The sequence below is a fragment of the Branchiostoma floridae genome, chromosome 1 (assembly GCF_000003815.2).
Source record: "Branchiostoma floridae strain S238N-H82 chromosome 1, Bfl_VNyyK, whole genome shotgun sequence".
Classification (NCBI taxonomy): domain Eukaryota; kingdom Metazoa; phylum Chordata; class Leptocardii; order Amphioxiformes; family Branchiostomatidae; genus Branchiostoma; species Branchiostoma floridae.
The window spans coordinates 29,127,734-29,148,988 of NC_049979.1; the positions used below are offsets into that span (position 1 = coordinate 29,127,734).

The 21,255-nt window shown below is 39.2% G+C and overlaps 2 protein-coding genes across 4 annotated transcripts in view; one reads left to right on the top strand and one right to left on the bottom strand.

Moving 5' to 3' along the window:
• Positions 1-3,663: 3,663 nt before the first annotated feature.
• LOC118429285 (calmodulin-lysine N-methyltransferase-like) lies at positions 3,664-10,273 on the bottom strand. The gene is made up of 10 exons (XM_035839769.1): positions 10,126-10,273; positions 9,224-9,420; positions 8,634-8,695; positions 8,442-8,502; positions 8,217-8,271; positions 7,845-7,908; positions 7,088-7,223; positions 5,824-5,887; positions 5,210-5,338; positions 3,664-5,034 (listed from the first exon to the last, which is right to left on the bottom strand). The coding sequence occupies exons 1-10, from the start codon at positions 10,240-10,242 to the stop codon at positions 4,960-4,962; spliced, it is 960 nt and encodes a 319-aa protein (XP_035695662.1). The 5' UTR covers positions 10,243-10,273; the 3' UTR covers positions 3,664-4,959.
• Positions 10,274-10,489: 216 nt separating this feature from the next.
• LOC118429263 (L-carnitine dehydrogenase-like) overlaps positions 10,490-21,255 on the top strand; it is a 38,055-nt gene continuing 27,289 nt past the window's right edge. Inside the window, exons 1-9 of one of the 3 annotated variants that reach the window (XM_035839741.1) lie at positions 10,490-10,677; positions 11,776-11,816; positions 12,096-12,194; positions 12,822-12,927; positions 13,948-14,042; positions 14,494-14,590; positions 14,908-15,003; positions 15,982-16,134; positions 17,223-17,396. In XM_035839741.1, coding sequence (XP_035695634.1) covers positions 10,572-10,677; positions 11,776-11,816; positions 12,096-12,194; positions 12,822-12,927; positions 13,948-14,042; positions 14,494-14,590; positions 14,908-15,003; positions 15,982-16,134; positions 17,223-17,396 — 967 coding nt within the window. In that variant the 5' untranslated portion in view covers positions 10,490-10,571. Of the gene's footprint in view, positions 10,678-11,775; positions 11,817-12,054; positions 12,195-12,821; positions 12,928-13,947; positions 14,043-14,493; positions 14,591-14,907; positions 15,004-15,981; positions 16,135-17,222; positions 18,365-21,255 lie in introns of those variants that run through there. The other 2 variants (XM_035839758.1, XM_035839750.1) reach the window with 2 other exon arrangements.

Consider the following 21,255-nt stretch of genomic DNA (forward strand, 5'->3'; position numbering starts at 1 on the left):
AAACTGGTACCCGTTTTCAAAGGCCGTTTAGCGAATATCTTGTAGCTTGTTGGAAGACGATTTCAAAAGGAATATTCATTCACAAAAGAAACGTTCAAGGTAGTGTAAACAATGCAAAATCATGCTGTGTCTGTATAAGATGCCAATGAGTGTTAAGTATTGCGAGGTCTTTGCTAAAAGCGTAACGATAATAAAACAAATTATATTTATATGACATAATTCTTAGTTACAAAAAAGCTAACAATGTAGGCAGTCAGTTCCATTTCTGAAAAATGATAAATGAAAAACAAACAGTTTGTTTACTGTATGTCCCAGAAATTGTGACCAGAGTTCATGGATTGTCTATCTACCTTGAGGGAATGTCCAACAAGCGGGTTTCTAGGTTGGAATATTGTATGTCGGTTGTCGAAGGACACTTTGTCAACGCCAAAACGCACACACACACACACACACACGCACACACACACACACCCAAACGCACACACACACACACACACATACACGCAAACGCACACACACACACACACGCACACACACACATATACATAAAATTTTGTCACTTTCTCTTGATACCATCACCATATCTTTTGACTGATACCCGACCTACTTTATTACTTACCTCACCTGCCATTGTCCAACTAGCATAGATCTATAAATATGGTCTCTAACAGACTCCCGCCTGGTCGGATAGTAAAAGAGGACTTTGGCCAAGTTAGGAATAAAAGCCTAGTAGTAGTAGGATTAATTAGCGAATTGAGGTGAACTGGCCGGCTGAAGGGGAAACATAAATATATAAGCGTGGACTGACTCCCCTGGCCAATTTCCCGATTTTTTCCCCCGAATTATACGATCCCTGCACCCACGTAGGAAGGTCTGGTGGAGGTTACATAAAGCTGTTATACGTAGCTTTCTGTCTTCCCTATAGGCAACAAGAACGGTTGTATTCAAATAACTCACCGCGACAGCTTGTCACAGATGGACAGCAAATAAGAATTTGCTCTGGCTTGTCTCAGTTGGCAGGGTACGTCAGATTTCTTGAATCTCTTCCACACTTCGCCGTATATAGGATACAAATCCTGTTCTTCCAGTTATTGTGGTGCGTAACCAGTTCACCGTATAAATCATTGATGAACCCAAAGCACCGTTCTCATGCGGCGGCCTTGATAACGTTAGGTCTAAAACGAGTTCATTCAGACAAACAAAAGACTTTCCATCATAATTATCAGTTCAACCAATGATAGTCTGCCAATTAGGAAAGCGACCAATAAGAGACTAGCTGCACGTCCGTCAAATATTTGTACTGTTTTTATTTTGCATCTCTTAAGCCAAAGGTACAACACGCCATACGTGCAACTGCGTGCTGTCTACGTGCAAAAACGTGGACATCTTTTAGAATCCGTGAGTTGTAATTACCGCCTCCGTACGAAATCGCACGGAAACCAACGACTTTGGGAGCACGCAGACACGCCGTAGCACGCTAGGCGCATGCAGAGCTTTCTCTGCGTCCGAGGGCTGCGGATTCACCATGCACCCATACGAGCCAGTACGGACGACGCGCGTGCCCCGTACAGCGAGTAGAGAGAGTAAGGAAACCGTACGTACGCAGCACGTGTAAGTACGGTATGCATACGGTAACGTGGCAGTCGCACAGAGATCGTACGTTGTAAGCACTTACAACTCACTTAAGGCGCGGTCACATGGTGCAATCGTCCTACCATCGCTAACTTGGGACCGCACCCTTACCACCCCACGTGATCTAATATCAATAGGTTGCCTTTAAATATTTCATAGTGGTAAGTACAGATACCTTTGATACATTTACTATAAATGGAAATAGACACAAATGTTGAAGTTTGAATTCGACTTTATTCCCTGCATTTCTGGACAAAGAACTCAACATGTAATCAAAGTACCTCATGTAGTGATAGCATGAACCTATGCACAGGGAAGAGTCTGTTTCTGTAAGACCTTGACAAAACTTTTAAAAGAGCAGCAAGAACAATTAAAGTTTGCTACATGTACATCATTATCTTTGCCAATAAGTTGATGTATTTGTCAGCATTTGTTTGTGTGTGTTTCAGTTTGTCTATCTGTGTGTATCTTTCTAAAACACGTGGATTGCCTTCATATTTGTTTGGTGCGGTCGTGTATGGGATCTGGAAATACAGTAATGTGATTTGGAGACCCCTAGCATCTTTCTAAGGTACTACTCCAGGACTTCATGTTCAGGACATGACATGGTCATGATTTGGACATTGGTGGAGTATACTCTAGGTTGACTAAAAAAATGCATGACACTGTATGAACCCAGCCAATGTTATGTCATGTTAACATAGCAACGCAGCTTTACTTATGGAATGCTAACACTGTGCGTATGTTTGATCCACATAAAAGAGTTTACACTAAGCATAATGTTTACATACAATGTCATGTACATACTAAATGGAGCATACAGAAGAACAAACCTACAAGTGACTGATATTTGTCTAAAGCTTTAGGCCATGATTGTACTAGTTGCACTTTTGAACCAACTTACTTGTGTTACAACACATAGAAAAAACAACTATTACAACTCACAGTCTTCAAACTTAAGTCTTTGGCGATTTTACTGAAGGCATAATTAAAATTGTGCCATGATTTAATACAGGACGACTTAAAGAAGCTATTCTTGCATCACAGTTGACAATGGTAACAACTTCACACATTTCAAAAGTTCTGGACTAAGTGTTAAAGCATTCATGATACCAAATACATGTTCTCACTATCTGTATGTAATTGAAAATTGAACTATCAAAAACCAAACTTACAGCTCTTGCTTCTTGCCACTTAATTAGATTAAACATTGACTATTATTGTTATGATGTTACAATGAACACGGCAGCTAGTTTGGCCCTGGACCCACTGCTTGCTAAAAAAGGTAATGAAATTTGATAAGCAAACATTATGCTTAACTATTATGATTACATACAAAAAAATATTTGCTTTGTTTGCTGCTCAAAAGAACCTTTTTGCAAGCTGCAGTGTTAAGTTTCAAACTGGCTGCTATGTTTATTGTGATGTTATGACAGGCATATAGTCAATATTAAATCTAAGTAGGTGGTAAGAATCAAGAGCTCGAGGTATGAGTTTTTATGGTTCGGTGTGCAATAACATCAGAAGGGTGTATCTTTTCTGCAAATATCTAGTATGTTATTAAACAACATCATCATGGTTAAATGTAATATTAGGGAATGTTATTGTGTCATATCAGAACCATAACATATCATGAGAAGTTGATACATTGTATATTGTAAGCAGTAGTTTTCTAGTTTATTCATTCATTTACTGGTACCACAAAGTGCTTTATTTTTGCAGTACATCTAATATTGCTTTACTACTAACAGTGACTATGACATATGTACATGTTGTACAACTGCATAGATTTGTTGTAATTTGCATATTAAGTCTCCTCAGTACTTTATAGACCTTACTATTTGCATGAATTTGCATCTCCTCCTCACTGGAGTGGTAATTTGCATAAATGTCCTTATTTTGTGTCAAGCTCCACCTGTAGATGTGACATCACTTCCTATGAATGACATCACACCCTCTTGTTTTGCAACATACTCAGTGACTAGGTAAGCTGGAAAGGGTATTACTTTGGTCTACTCTACCTTTTGTATATATGACTAAATAAGTGAAGACGAAAATGATGTTACTGTAAATGCATTTATGTTCAAAGCAATTCTAATTTTGTGTTTCTTACTGTAACAGTGTAACCACAACAATCCATTCACATTTACAGGTAACATGCTTTTGTTGTCATCAAAGATCGACCATTATTTGAACAAGTAGTTCAGGTACTGAAAAAGGTCCGGACCTGTACCTACACTCATGTACCTGTACCTGCACCTAAAATTTGCTTAGGTACACAGCTCTACGTACCACAAAATTAAATCACTGCAAACTTAAATGCATTTACAGTACCTTGTAGTATACTAACTTCTGACTTAATAAAGCCTTGATTAGTATAATGATACATGATGACATGACTGCTTTACAGGCAGACAGTTGTTCATTAGTCAGTGGAAGACCCTGTACATCTCACTGGGCCATGCCTGTTGGCCACTGTTTGCGAAGGACATTCCCAAACAGTCGAAAACACATCGCCAATTTGTCGCCAACAAGAGCCAATCGGTTGCCTGAAATGGCAAATTTTCTATAAAAAAAGCACATTGGGAAATGGACACAAACTAGATGTGAAGTAATCGCCAACAGGTGTAAATCACTGCAAATCTCTTTTTGATGAACCTTAATCATTGTAGACTCGCTTTTATATTCAGCGGCAACATGCTCTTCTCAATAAAGTCATATTGTATCAAATGTAGGGCCGAAACTGAGGATGTGACATTCCGTGCGTGGCCATTTTGTTTGTGGAGGTCACGTATTTTACCCATCAGTGTGAACGGAAGCCAAAGCTGCCGCAATAATTTGTCGTCCACAGGTGCAGCCCAGTAAGATACACACTTAAAAGAGGCCCTTAAAAAGAAGGAAGACTTATATTTTTGTAAGCTGACTAATCCATCTCACACATTATACACAGAGGCAGCAGTTATTATTGGGGTACAATGGAATTTTTAAAACAAAGTCTAGAAACATGATTAAGTCATGTAAGTGAATTCTAAAAAAATTGTACAACGAGTCAAAACCTCATGGATATAACATAGAAGATAAAAGGTACTGAAAACAGTTGTTCAGTCCTCATGAACGTTCCCAGGCCTACACAGCTCACTCACACACATCAGGATTAAAAAAAAACATTTTGCAATTAAAGATCATAGAATAAAGGAAATGTGTCAAAAAAACTTGCAGAAAGTTGTAGGTGTTACAGTTGATTCTGGGTACCATGCAGGAACAGCAGTGTACTATCCAGCTGGTCTGTACAGTAGGTAGGAACAGCTGCATTGCTGTCCACAGCTATCATTGCTTGATGAGGGACAGCATGATGGGATAGTGGATATCTGGGTTGTACCTGTCTCTGTCTTCTGTCTGCAACTAAACAACAACAACATCCCTTTGAAATTTTGTACTTGGCTAAATGTCTTTCAAATTCAAGTTCTCATTTGTTCTAGACAAGTCCATCATAGCTTATGGCTCTTCCACCAATCAAAACTCACGCCAAACTGATGGCTACTCTATATTGACAAGAGATAAGATAAGGCAAGGATACCTTAAGATGAAGAGCCCAGACGACTTCTTCGTAGTTTTCAACTGTCGCCACCCTGAAGAACGGCTCAGCTCGTCTGCAGAAATCTTCCAGTGTCTGGTTACGCCGAGGTGCAAAGATTGTGGCCACGCCCTAAAACAAGAGTTCCGAGACCTCATACATTACAAAATATTTGTACAGTTATTGTTTAAATTTTTCTCATTGACTGTGCAAATAAGGTTGTAATTAGCATAACCTACTTTAATGATGGTCTTGTAAAAAAATGTTGCCCGTGCGTCTGTAGCAGATGCTTAGGGGTGGCTCCCATCTCCACTTCTGTAGCCCTTGGGCCACACATTTGTACAAGTCACTACAGCAGGGGGCTAGTCCACTGGTAGTGATGTGTTTTTAACTCCCATAATCTTTCTCATTGGTGCTGAGAGCTTAGCAGAGAAAGCAGCACATTTTTAAAGTCTTTGGTATGACTCTGCTGGGAATCAAACTCAAGACCTACCAAACGCATGGTGAACACTCTACCCACTCTGCCATTTCAACAGCATGGTCTTGTAAAAAACAGCATTAAATGCATAATGTTACCTTGATGCTCGTGTACAATGTATATGTAACTAGGTACTCACGTTTGGTTTGAGAATTCTGTAGATACAGTCCACGAGGGGTTGTCTGTACTGGTCAAAGAACAGGCTGGAAAAATACATCAAAGTTGAAATGGGTATTCAAGTACTCAACTAAATTGTCTTACATTTTGTATTTCATTACTTCTTATGCTAAGCTCCAATAGGTAGGCCTAACTCCAATTGCCAGGTACTGTAAATGCAGAAATGTTCGAGGTGGATTAATGTTCGCGGTTTTCGCTGTGACCACTTCACCGCAAACTTAAAACCACCGCGAACATTTATCTATTATGATATTAGATTGCAGTCTATGGTGTTACCGCAAACTTAACTCCACCGCGAAAAGTCCTTTTTCCCGCTACCGCGAAATTAAATCCCTGCGAACTTAAATACATTTACAGTATCTGTTAAGCTGCTAACATTCCCTTTGGAGTCTATAAGTACAAAACAATGTAATGTTAGATTTATCAGGTTGGTCAATTATCTAACATAGTTTTCACACAATCCCATTGGCCCCCTTGTCAGCTTGCTATAAAAAAAGTACCATTACATGCAACATGGTTTCATTATCTACTATTCTTTCTGTGGCACACATATGACATTGCAGAGCTAGTACAAAAGTGCCCCCTAGCAACATACACATGCACTGCACATAATACATAAACAATCAGACATTTCTGCAAAGTTACTACTTCAATAGCAACATGAAATTACTTAAAAATTGTATCTTTTTGCATAGTGATTCATACATTTTTCATAACAATTGTACGTTTTCTCTTAGCGATTTCAGCATTTTTCATAAAAAATACACATTTCCTAAAACTTGTGCAAATGCTTTATAGGTACCCCTGAACAATGTAAGGCAGAAAGTTTTTATGTTACTGAGGCCACACTAATTTTATTTGTTGTTTCCCGGATTTCCGGACCCTTTTTTTTCCGATTTAAACAAAAAAAACTTTTCAAATTGATGGCCACACCTCGTGTTGACAAAATTTCACAGCCTCCTCTTTCTCAAATTAACTATGGGCCTCAAATGCCAGTAGCTATTTTTTGAATGGTGCGTTTATACTTCTTCTTCAAACTTTGGACTTTGTTACCAGGGACTCCCTAAATTAACTGTAACTTGAGTAAGCCTCTCGATATCTCCTACCCTCTACTTTTTGCAAAAGTTTTTTTTAATTTTTTTTTCTCGACCAACCGACCCAACTTTTTTCTGAAAAAATCCGAGAAACAAGAAATAAAATTGGTGTGGCCTGAGAGTTGACCTTACCAGTCTGCACAGATGACGTGATCATAAACCCCAGTCAGTCTGTCCAGCTGGTCCTGTTCATCCCACTTTAACACCTGGCAGGTAACCCTGGTGTCTCTGAACTGGGCAGAGTTTCTCTTTACAATCTGCTCCACATCTCAGTCACAACGTTGTCAAGGAAGATATTTTACAACTTAAAGGATCCCACTAAAAGGGTAGGGATGTCCCTATGACTCAACTGATTGGTGAAGGTTGCACCATCTTTAGGTAGGGAGGGGTCTAAAGCATATAAACCTGTTAAAAGGGGAAGGGCTAGTATCCGCTCCCTATAAGTAACTGAGGTGCTACTAAAACAGCACGGAAACTTGCTGTCCTAGTGCTACATGCCACTAGGGTATGCTACAAGAGTATGAACAAACTGAAAGGGCATGCTATGCATTAGATCAGAAGAGAATCAAGTATTTTTTGTGTATGAAAATCTACTCTTTTTCAATGGATGAGCAAACATCAGCCGTTTTTCTGAAAACCTCCAGTGATCAAGATGACCGGGTCACCCTGCACCCAAAAATTCCCCTTCTGTGTTTGCAGATATATTTCCCTGTGTCCCTACATGTATGTAACTTTGTGGTGTGCACATACATTTGTAGCTGTGGTTGCTGCTGTTCAAACTTCAACAATCATTATGATACCTACCTTCATCTGTTTGGCTGGCTTTAGGCCCTGATTGTATACCTCAACGTCCACATACAGGTATGATTTCACAATTACAAAAGGATACTTTCCACAGACTTTTCATTGCCATCTGTCAAAACAACTTCTTCAGCTGCAGATGCAACAGCCACCTGAAATGAGGGACAATTTATCAGTGACAAACTTTTAACGAAAGAGCTATGAAAATTTCTCTTCTTTTGTCATCCTCAATTGTGGTGAAGCATGATGCTCTTTCAAGTAACTACTTGTAATGCAATGTGGCTTTGCTATTATAATGCTTACGTCTTAAGCCAAACACACTGGGCCAGGTCTACTCTTCTTGACAAGTGATTTAGGCTCTGTTACATGCAGAAGTTTGAGTATGGAGGCTAATGCTAGAAGCTCTCTCATACATGGCTTTTACCTTCAGAAGAAGTTATACATCTGTACATATACTCACAGCTACTCCAGCGAGGCATGTCATCCCTCCTCCTAGTTCACAGACTCTCTGGTCCCTAATAGTTGAAAAAAAGTGTTCATCATTTTTGTGTCATTGGTTTGGTGAAGAAAATGGGCCAGTTCAAACAGAAAAAACCTGAAGTCTGGCTAGTGAGCTGAAAAGTGCTCCGACATAAATGTAGATGATTACCAACAAGTTGTTGAAAGAGATCATTTTTCATCTTACCTGAAAATTTCTTTGTTCTTCAGACAGTAATATGTCAGGACCTCCTCTGATGGCCAAATACCTAAAACATTTATCACAAAGAACAATCATGGAAAGTATTGACAATAAACACATACCAGTAATTTTTGAAAGGTATGGAAGTTTCACATTTTTTTTTAAACTTCAAATTGAAAATCAGCTACTAATACTTACAGACATTTCCTGTATTGTTGAACCCAATCAAGGCCTCATAGGTGAAAGAACCACCAAGTTGTCTGAAAGATTTTAGAATGAAAAGCACTAAAGACAGCAACCATCAACATGTCCTTCACATCAAGATGGTGTTGTAGACAAGTTTCAATGTCTAATTATGGACAGACAAAATCACATGATAATCTAGTACATGCATGCCAAAGACAAGCAGAGACATTATCAATCTAGTTATGCCATGTTCCAACTTCATATCTACTTTTTTTAGACCAACATTTGAAGCCTTTTAACACAGATGCTATGTCAACCTGCCATTTCATTCATATTCCTGTATACATGGTTTTTAGAATACAGGAGAATTATTGTGCAGTCATTTTGTGCTGATTGCTTTTGAAGCTATGTTTTTGTTGCCATACATATTACAGTAGTAACATGTGCAACTAGTGAGAAAAAACAGGTAATGTAATTCATTCAATGATTATGACACAGTGCAAATGCAAACATGAACACCTCTTTGCTAATGTCTTTCTATTTGTTTTTTTCAAATGAATCTAATAAAATATTAAAGGAAAACAGAAAGAATTGCTACAAACCTGATGTCCATCTTAAAGCTGGGCACAAGATCACAGGTGTACTGGAACCACTTAGCGTCCTCCTTGTTGACCCCCTCCCTCTCAGTCGGAATGGAATCATCCTCTCTTGCCTTCCGTGTTTTCAGGAGACCGAAGGACTCAAACCTGCGCACGGATATGGCCTCTACCTTGCCGTTGGTTGCACGCTGTTTTAGAGCCTAAATAAATGAAAGATCATATGTCATACAAATTCTCCTTGGAAATGGTCATTCAATTGTGTTTGTATCAGTGGGGCTCAAGTACCGCCAATCGATCGACCATGCCAAACGTCTGACAGCCTTTAAAATGTAGCGTAGTGGTTTGCATTGCTGGGTTTGTGATCTGGCAGCCCGGATTTGGCGCGGGTTCAAATCTTTCTGTTTTTCTACTTCTTTCTTACAGGTTCAATACAGACGAGTATATTTTACCATGTATAAATATCTAATAACATATACATTAACATTAATAGAAAAAACAGCAACATTAATAAGTGTCACCATGCATAAGTAAACAATGTGGATAAACAATAATGTTACAGGTGTCATAATTTTTGTTGCCATCTTTATTTGTCCCCTTGTCACAACAACGACCTGGAGGTCAAGGGACTAGTACCTGTAGGTAGGTAGGTAGGTTATGCGACATGTGTGAAAATAATTAATCAAAAACATATGTATCAACAATGCACAATTTCAGAATTCTTCTTCTGACTTTTTTCGACCAATTTTCAATTTCAGATGATTTCAGAATACCAGACTGTAAAAAGAACAACTTCGACTTAGTTTGAGAGCCAAGCTATAGGCAGGGGTCCTCACACTAACACTTAGAGTTTAGAGTTATCAACGGTGAAAATCCTCATCTCGCTATGATTAAACATTTCTGCATACCCTTCCCAGTAATTTCCACCTCTCCCTGGCCGCACTGGTGACCACTCTCCGGGCGGACAAGCTCGGACAGTCCGAATGTCTGCATCCCGACGGGCTATCGTCCTGACTGGACGCCATCTTTACAGGTCATAGGTTAATAGAACAGTCTATTTCAACTCAGGGTTACATGATATTTTTTTTGCAAAATAAAATGTTATAAATAGACATTAAAATACGTATAAATTCGTATATAACAGTCAAAAATATACATGTATATAATAATACATATAGATATTTGTTGTATACATATTTGTTGTATACAAAAAGAATAACTAATTCTTCCTACCTTTTGGGGTGACTGAATGGTTTATTCCATAGATGGAATGCCATGCACACTGTGACAGTGGTGTTTCTTCAACGCTTTTGTAACCAAGGAGGTTGAAAAGTCTGTCAACAGCGAGTGAGACATGAATGGAGGCTGTTCAAGCGATGTGAGAACAGACACAGGAGTTCCCGATGAGCGGATAAAGATAGCTGTGATAGGATGTGGTCTTCTGGGCACAAGAATCGCAGGTAAACTTTAGTTTGACAAACACACTACAGCTTATAAACACTGTCCTGAGTTACAAAACTTCCTCAAAGAGACCTTAGTTTCTCCAAATTTGTTCCGAAATACCTATTACGAAGTTACAGCTTTGTCAGTGGAGTATATGAGTATCAAATGAGTATTTACCAACCTAATGATAACTGGATTATTAATTTATAATAGGAGAATCCTTGTACACAATCAGTTTATACTGTGCTTACTTTACGGTGTCAGTCAGACACCTTCCTCAGAGCTTCAGAATCTGACTGGAGTTCTGTTTCTTGCCGCTATTTGTAGCCAATGTAGGAGGCGCTTTTCCAGCGAGAACACTTTCCCAAACATGGGAACACTATCTCAACAGGGAAGACAACAGGCGGATCCGGTAGATCGGAGGCAGTGTAGATAAGAAAGTCAACCCCACCAGTGATGAACCGGTACGAGGGGGGATACAAAGTTAGCCATGTTTGGGATGGTGTTCTCACCACAAAAGTGCCACCTACATTGGCTACATATAGCAGTGAGAAGCAGAACTCCAGTCAGAAGCTCTGTAGGAAGTTGTCTGATAGACATCGAAACATCAGCATGTAGTAAGTATAACCTGGTTGTGTGCAAGAATTCTCCTATATTCTATATTCTACCAACCTGATGAAATTATTTTCGGCTGATAATGACGATTATATGTCATACCTGTGAAGCAAAAACGTTCAATACGGGTGTTCTGGATCGAGTGATAACTTTCCGTATCACACAGGTTCGAAAGTTGTATAACACAGGCTTCCTTCGAGTAAATCGAACTATTTTGAAAGGGCCGAATATGGCACGGTTGAAAATTTGAATACTGGATTCGGATGTAGAATTGCTGTTGTTACAATCTTTTGTTCAAGGACGCAACATTTTCTCAACTTCTGGTGCATTTTGCATTTAAATATGTGTTTTCTTAGGTGGGTATGACATAAATAAAATATAACACGGTGTATTCCGCATCACCCTCAGTTCCAACCCTCCTGCGGGTTGGATCACCCTCCGGCCTTCCCGTGGTCAGGCTGGTACTGTATTCTATATTTACGAATGTTTCCTCCCTCCAGGTGAACTGTGCCTGTGTGGTTGTGCTGTATCCCTGTATGACAATGTTTCCTCCCTCCAGGTGAACTGTGCCTATGTGGTTGTGCTGTATGACAATGTTTCCTCCCTCCAGGTGAACTGTGCCTGTGTGGTTGTGCTGTATCCCTGTATGACAATGTTTCCTCCCTCCAGGTGAACTGTGCCTGTGTGGTTGTGCTGTATCCCTGTATGACAATGTTTCCTCCCTCCAGGTGAACTGTGCCTATGTGGTTGTGCTGTATGACAATGTTTCCTCCCTCCAGGTGAACTGTGCCTGTGTGGTTGTGCAGTGGCCATGTATGATAGTGACAACACTGCCCTGAGTACAGCTGTGTCCAGGATCCATCAGGACTGGGAACACCTCAGGACACAGGGACTCCTTCTCAACCAACATCCTCAGGCTGTAAGAACCATTTACCTGTAGCTTACTAGTACAATGTAGTAGCATATTCTTGTTAAACAGTTATGGACAAGACTTGTCACCAACTGCTCCACAGCTGACCGACCGACCAACCTACTAGTTCACTTCTTCAAAAGATTTCTAGGGAAACTTATGATATTAATCCTCGTACATATAGAAAATAACATGGTGTAAAACCAAGGTACTAGCCTGACTGCGAGCAGGATCACCCGAAGGCTGGAGGGTGATCCAACGTTAACCCGCTTGGGGGTTGGGACTGAGGGGATCAGATGCGGAAAACACTGTGTTGTATTTTACGGTACAGGAAGGCGAAGCCCAACCCTCTGCTTCCACAGCCTTTTACCTCCCCAATCACAGCCAGGTACCTATTTTAACGCCAGATTGAAGCAAGGAAAGTCGTGTGCACAACTCCGTGGCATGTCAGAAAATTCGTACCAAGGACCTCTGTGGTCTGTACCAAACACCCAATGTGTTTCGCCAACAGGACACTACTAGTATTTTTATCTTTCTTGAATTAGCTTTTGTCCTGAGATATTTAGATATTACTTTTAAAACGTCAAGCTTCTGTGTGTACAGTTACACTTACAGGTACTGTTCTTGTATTTTCAGAATAACCTGATCTGTGCCAGTAGTCTAGAGGCAGCTGTGGAAGGGGCCCAGTTTGTATTGGAGGCTGTTGTTGAGGACCTCCAAGTCAAAAGTGACCTCATGAGAAGTATGCTTTCCATACTTTCATAATAGTATACTTTCATAATAGTATACCACTTCTTATTTACCTTAAATTTTTGTTCCAAACACCTGTCTTGGCTTTGCTTGGTCAACCAAGATTCCAACACATATATTACATATCAAATATCATCACAATCTATCCAGGGTTTCTTAAACAAGTTGCTTGTAAGTTATGCTGACAAATGTCCAGAAACATGGACACACACACAGACAGACAGACACACACATACACACCAAACACAACCCCCATATTTCATGGTGGTAATAAAAAAAGGCCATGTCAGTATACTACTAATGTGCAAAATCTCAAATTTCTACGAATGTAATGGGTAATATCTTCTGGTGAACACTTTTAAACGATAGGAAGTTTCTCTGTGGTGCTGTCCAGGGTGCTGAAAAGGTATGCAGTTGTTTGACAGCCTAGGAGCAGTATTCAGATGTTTGATATTAATGGCTTTCTTGTCAATGAATATGTTCAATTTGCATTGGGTGACTACTACCATGCTTTCTGGTTTAAAATCTGCACTTTTTTTTAACTTTTCAAAGTCCGAAAAGTGCTGCAAGTTGTTGCCAAAGTCAGAGTGTTCACCTTATTATAGGTTATTGCATGGATTAATGGGAAGTGGCCTCAATTAGAGCAAAGTGTTGTATATTTACAGTTTTTGGTATATATGTTGTTTTTGTGGTCAACATTTCTTGTGAGTGATTAATTCTAAGTTACGGTACTAGGCAATTCACAAGTTTGTTGAGACGATGCTAGCAGGGAACAAGTTAGCTATTTTACAAATAATTGCTTGGAGAAAAGACAAGAAAACACCTTAGACTTTGATTGATCCAGATCAAAATGTGTTCAAAATTGGTTTATAGAGGATGTGTACTTTACTTGAGTTTTCACATTCCAATTCCAAAGATTTGTCTGTGACTTGCCAAAGTCATGGGTACGTATACGTACTTTAAAAAATATACGATTCATGTACCGGGTACTATATGTTATTTGCCCCTGTAGGAATATCTAGCACATGTTCCCAGACTGCTGTCCTGGGTACCAACACTCTCACCCTGGACATCACTGCCATTTCAGAACATGTGCTGCACAAACAGGTAGGGAATAGTTTGACTTTATGAATATGATATAATATGATAATTATGAACAAATATGATATGAACAATTTTATAAAGATTTATACTACTTTATCAGGCAATTGTAAAGAAAAGGATTTGTTGGATCCATTTTCCTATGCAAAGCTGAGTCCTCATCACTGAAACTCGATTCACCTCTGCTTGCTCACCCTGCCCATTGCACTATTGACCTGTTTTGCTTATCAATAGAAATGAACTTACCTTATTGGTCTCTAGCCAGTCAGCCGTCAAAGCCTAGATTTCAAATGTACAATATGGCGGACGTGCTGGCTGATTAAATTGCTTCTTTTTTTCAGCAAGACGGTAGTGGTTTCTAAGTGGTTTCTAAGCAGTCCATATCATCAATATAATGGAATGAGTTTGGCCTGACTACAAAAGTAAACTTCTCTATCCCTTTCTCTACTCCCACCAGAGACTTATAGGTATACGATTCCTGTACCCAGTGTACACCATTCCAGAAGTAGAGGTGACTATGGGTGGCAACACAGATGCACAGGTTCTACAGAGAGGTTTGTATTTTCATCCCTTTTCACCACATTTGAGCACTAAGACTGCAAGATTCTAATGAAGTCTCCCAAGTTTCTAATGAAGTGGCATCAGTGTGGCATAATGGTAGGTCCTGGGATCAAATCTCCTACCATGCCCCATTGACGTTGTGTTGTACCCTTAGGAAAGACACTTTACATGTGCCAAACAGCAGTTACTCAAGCAACTGGATCTTTTATCAGTGACATGACTTTCCTCACTTCATTGAATTCCCCTTTATGTAACTCAAGTTTAACATGTCTGCCTGCTAACCTGACCAATGTGCCATGTTTTTGTCCAGTTGGTCGGCTGATAGAACACTTGGGTAAGGTGTTGTTTGTGAGGACTGGTGACCCCCTCATCCTCACACCACAGCAGGTTCAGTCCAGGCAGATCGGTGAGTCCAGTACCCATTTATGTCTTCAGGATGAATTTTTTTTCTGTCCCACTCATCTAAGTGGTCAAATTGAAAAGAAACTTCCTGTATTACCTGTCCTTAGTACTGAACACCATCCACACACATACCTGTCCCTAGTGCTGAACACCATCCACACACACACAGACCTGTCCCTGGTGCTGAACACCATCCACACACAGACCTGTCCCTGGTACTGAACACCATCCACACACAGACCTGTCCCTGGTGCTAAACACCATCCACACACAGACCTGTCCCTGGTGCTGAACACCATCCACACACAGACCTGTCCCTGGTACTGAACACCATCCACACACAGACCTGTCCCTGGTGCTGAACACCATCCACACACAGACCTGTCCCTGATGCTGAACACCATCCACACACAGACCTGCCCCTGGTGCTGAACACCATCAACACACAGACCTGTCCCTGGTGCTGAACACTATCTACACACACACACATACCTGTCCCTGGTGCTGAACACCTTCCACACACAGACCTGTCCCTGATGCTGAACACCATCCACACACAGACCTGCCCCTGGTGCTGAACACCATCAACACACAGACCTGTCCCTGGTGCTGAACTCCATCCACACACAGAACCTTCTCTATAGAATTAATTACGCTCACAAGTCTATGACAAGCTGGAACAGATAAGGGCTTTGGACAGTTGTTGTGTGCTTTTGTGAATGTGTCAAATATTCTTGCTTCTACAATGTGTATCTGTACAATTACAATATGATATCAAAAATACTACTGCATATCAGGTTTACATCGCTAAACTATATTTGTTGGATCACTTTGGCCAAAATCTTAAAGATGAAAGGAGAGGATCCCTACCTACGACCTCTTTTTTTCCAGGACAGTAACCAGAAACAACATTGTTTTTCCTAAGCCTAATTTACAACATTTTAAGCCTAAATTAATCTCATGATGATTCCTTACTTTGCAGCATGGAAGGAGAAGGTTCAGGCACAGCAGAGAGACAGGGGACCAGGATCACATGGAGGATTAAATGCTTCTAGTCATGCAGTAGTTAGCATGCTACAACATGTACACTCAGCAACTAACTATAGGACTGAAACAGAGGACAACAGACATACAGGTAAGCAACATTATGATAGAAAATACAGCCGACCCTGTAAGTGTAACGAACTTAATGTCACACCCGGGCTGCAATAATATGTTCAATACGAGTGTTTCGGATCAGTTGATATTTTGAGATACTTGTATCACAATGGCTTCTATGGAATTATTTGTACGCTCTTCGTGTGCACTGGTGTTAAAAACTCTGATACCAAATTTAGACTTGTCTTTATTGCTGTCGTTACAATTATATGTTTGAGGATGACATACATGAAATACAACACAGTGTACTATCGATCATCTTCGATCCAAGCCCTCCTGTGGGTCGTATCATCTTCTGGCCTTTGACCGCCAGGCAATCTGACCCGCTATCTGCATTGTACCTCGGATAGTTCTGAATACAGTACAGTGCTGAATTCTCTTTGTAAATAGAAACGTGTAGATTTGAATTTTTCTAGCACTGTGATATGTCACGTAAGTGTTGGGAGTGTTTATTTTCATTTGTAACAATTATAATATTTAATATTTAGTAAGAGGAAAAATTGGTCCAGGAATAACTTCTCCATTCTCCATCTCTCTCATATTACGAATACATATATGGTACCAGGCAGCTTTGGGGCTTAAAGTTGAAGGTTACCTTGTTTTATGGTACCTTTTCCGGCAGAATATTATGGCCTGACTTTACAGTATATAGGATGGCCAGTAGACCATATAAGTGCCGTTTGTGTAATAGCTGTCATAAATAAGACGCATTCTGTGCCAAGCTGAGCTTGTAAAATATGCTCAGAGCTTGAAATACTTTTTTCTACATACCTGCACTGGTGCAGGTACATTGTAACATTGGAAATTACCTGCACCAGACAAATTTTACCTGCACCACAATTTAGGAAGTATACTAAAATCTGTTCAGAAACCAATGTCATTATTCATTCTATACACAATAAATGCATCAGGTAAAGATCTATGATAGACCTACAACATAGTACATGACTGTATATATAAACCCATGCCAGTACATGGACCAGTGCAGGTTAGGTGGTACCTGCACTAACCTGCATATGCTAGTGGTATTTCGAGCCCTGATGTTGGTTCTAAAATGTGTTCCAGATTCCTCGCCGAGGGGCAATGAATGCATCATCTGTACAGAGCGGGAGAGGAACTGCCTGTTGAGTCCCTGTAACCACCTGTGCTGCTGCATGGAGTGTGCCAAGTCCCTGACAAACAGGCACCAGAACTGCCCCATGTGTCGGACACCTATTGCTGAGGTCCTGAGGGTCTTCAGTGCGTAGGGTTTGTCTAATGTTAGCTCATTAACTTTGCTACTTAATGATCATTCCATTTTACACATTATATAGTATGTATATGATAACGTGATAACCATTACAAGAATGCTATGACTTGTAAAAAAGTTAAAGGTTATGGTAGTCCCATAGCCTTTTCTGAGGCAGTAACGAGTAAGGACAGTGAGTTATTATCCATTGTCTTAGGGCACAATATTGGAAGACAGAGCCCAACATTCTCTTTCCACCAACTTTTACCTCCTCAACCAAACTCAGGTACCCATTTGTACACCTAGATAGAGTGAGGAACGTCCCAAGGGCACAATATTGGCAGTGGAGGATTTGAACCTAGGACCTCTGAGTTCTGGGACAAACATCCTGATCTTTACGCCAACAAAACACTAACATAACTGCTTAGACTTGTGTCACATACAATATGGATTGCTGGGACATACATGTATGTCTGTAACAGTTACTGAGATATCAAGGGCTATAGATTCCAAAGTAACAAGAGGGGCAAGATTGTATTCCTTGTACCATATAACCTCATCTCATGTTGTGTCAATTGCTCTGTGCAATGCTCTGTGCAATAGTAGACACTCGAAAGTAAGGCTCTCTGTCTGAGACGAATGAACTACAAACATTATTGTACAGGTTTTGGTCCAGGAGTGATATTATGTTAAGTATATTATATTATATGTGTGTGTGTATGTATAAAGAAAATGTAAAAATAACTTCAATGTATGTTTGTGTTGTCCTAGTAATATTCATCATGCAGTTCATGGTGAAACATTTTCCCATCATGGACCTACATGTACATGTACTAATAGCATGTGCATGACTGTATATTTGTGTGATCATGATGTTACTGCATGTGTTTGCTAGCATTGGTGCCATCTTCCATAGTGACCGCTGGTTCGATCTTTTCCTTTGCTAATACCCCCCTCACATTAGGCAAAAATTGATCAGACAACGAGTCGGCGAGCTCTAAATTACGAGGAGGCATGACCCTACTGCCGACGAAGAAATGGCAGAGTTCCCCCCTTCCCGTCAGGGTCATGTCTCCTCGTAATTTAGAGCTTGCAGACTTGTCGTCCGATTGATTTTCGGCTAATGTGAGGGGGGTATAACCATAGTGGTTACTACAGAAGATGGTGCCCAGGCTAATTGTTCGCATGTTTGTAAAACAGGTTCATACTAATAAAGACACTGTTTATACTTGTACTGATAACCTTCATCCTGTGTATTCTAATACCAGTGTTGATAACATCTCGACATCTCTTCGGTGTAAGGTTGTAAAATATATGTTGACATGTATTTATAAACTTACACCAAAGATGTAAATATTAATCTTTACCACACACAAAGTGCCCATGTCATTAATGACACTAAGATACAACAGACGTTCATATTTATAAGCAACCATAAGTGTTATTCAATGAACAAACTGTACAAAATATACACCTTTCTGTTGTTAATATTGAACATCAAAATGTTACAGAACACATCATTCTTGATTCATGCCACCAACTATGACGTCATAGAAAACATGACACTGTCAGCTGGTTAGGAACCAGGTGTTACAGTAACTTGTCTCGAAGCATTGTTTTGAGAAGCAAACATTGCATATTAATGTTTTGATGTTAACTTTGCTTTTCTGCTTCTAAAAAAAAATATATTTTTGGGAGTCACAACCCCAGGTTTTGAATTGGCTGACTGCAGGAATCAAGTGTTTATTTGTAAGATTTGTTGTCTCTTGAACATCAAAAGGGTGTATATTCTGTAGAAAAGTCTTTGGTCATTGAATAATGACTTGTTATAATTATGGCCCAATGTGATCAGGAAATGTCAAATTTTGGTGACGTCAGTATTTTAACTCCTTACAAATCAAGGATAACAAAAAAAGATGTGATACAAGTTTCATCTCTTGACTTGTATGTTTATTGCCATAAATACAGAGACTGACAGATACATAGTCATCGATATACCAACAGTAATATAGGCCAAGATATACATATACATACAATATATATATATATATATATAATACGAGTTTACTTGACTTTCAATGTGTAAAAGCTACCGTCCCATGATTACAACATACGTATAATGTCACAAGAAAATTAAACGTTACACGATTTCAGACACACAATTATTACAGTACCGGTAGGTAGGATTTATACAGTTACATGTACAGTCCAACGGAATTCGCCTACTTGGACCAGTTTCAACTGTCTATACCATCGTATTAGGTAGCACACAGTCACATACATGTACAAGCATGTTAAGGTTACATCTACACATAGGAATTATTGTTATGCATAAACCTGATAGTTTTAACCGTTTCTTAGTCAAACAAAAAAAGCCTGCACCTGTTTGTACTTGGATCATCAACATGATGAGATTTGCCACTATCGTCTTTACAATCCGCTTTTTGCAAAAATATAAAGTCACTAACTCTCTGTCAAGCTGTATGGGTTCTCTCCTATTGCAGCCAAATTCAATAGTCACAGTGCTACAACCCTACTGTACCGTGCCAAAGGTACAAGGGGTGATCAATAAGTTCTGAGCCTCGACTAGAAGATGCACAACTCAAATTTTGAAGGAATAACTATAAAGTGTAAGAGAGCGTTTCATAAAATTCAATTTTGACCAAAAGGTCAAATCATTATCTAATGCAGGCAACACAATATTATTGAGCTTGTGTTGAACAATCTTCTGAAAGGCAGATACCCACTTCTATCTATAGTTGAAATACAAAGGCAATATTCGTCAAACGTTTTGACAATGTCTTAGAAGATTTCATGGCATAAGGAACAGCTTGTTTGCCCTAAGCTTGTTTTTCTCACCACTTACGTATTGATTTTTGAAAGTAATGACCAAAATGATTTGAAATTTGGCTGATATTGATAAAGACTTTAAACTATATAATTGAGCCCAAAAATTTGAGTTGTGCCCCTTATATCTTGATGAGGCCGAAAAATTCATTGATCACACCCGATATGTCACACCTGAAACTTCAACCTCTTATTGCCAGAAATCACATTACACTTGTTGTCGTATCTCATAAATCGATTATTAGCAACACTGAAAATAGTGTGGGACTTTTTCTAGTACATAAAAAAAAAAGAATATTTGATACAAAAAAAACTTTCTTAAATAAGCAAACATAATATGTAAGAATGGCTTGAACATCTGTATGTATCCAAACTACATGTAGACTTGCAGAATTCAATACTTATTATACTTTTTTGTCCCAATCATGTTTTGGGGCAGCCCACACTCTAGATGAGGACTCCCAAGATGAAATTTCTTTTCATGATTTTCCATGAAGTTTTGGCAAGATTTCCATATCTAAAGATTTGGTCTGCATAATCAAAATGGTTTTTCGTGTTACTGGTGTTACAAAATGATCATTACAAAATAGACACTTCAAATTATAATTCTACAGTAACTGTAAAGTATGCTGAACCAGAAACTGGTAGAATATTAAAGTCTAGGATACAAAGTTGTATTAATATTGATTACAATATAAACTGACATGGAGTAAACTCTCATGATGTAACAGAATAAACTTCACAATAAAGTGTAACATTATGCACAGCAACATTTGATATCAAACAGGACTCCATATTTTTTTTACTTTTTCCATTCCATATAAATTCCTTATCTCAAATAGGGACAGATCTTCCTGAATAAAAAAAGTCAATACAACAAAACATAATACTTGCAAAACCACTATAATAATTACACAGATTGTATTACATGTATAAAATGTTGTAAAAAATGAATAAATTAAATTGGTTTTTAGTTAATACAGAAATGGCAGTCAAACAGTAACTGTTAGATGTTACATTGCT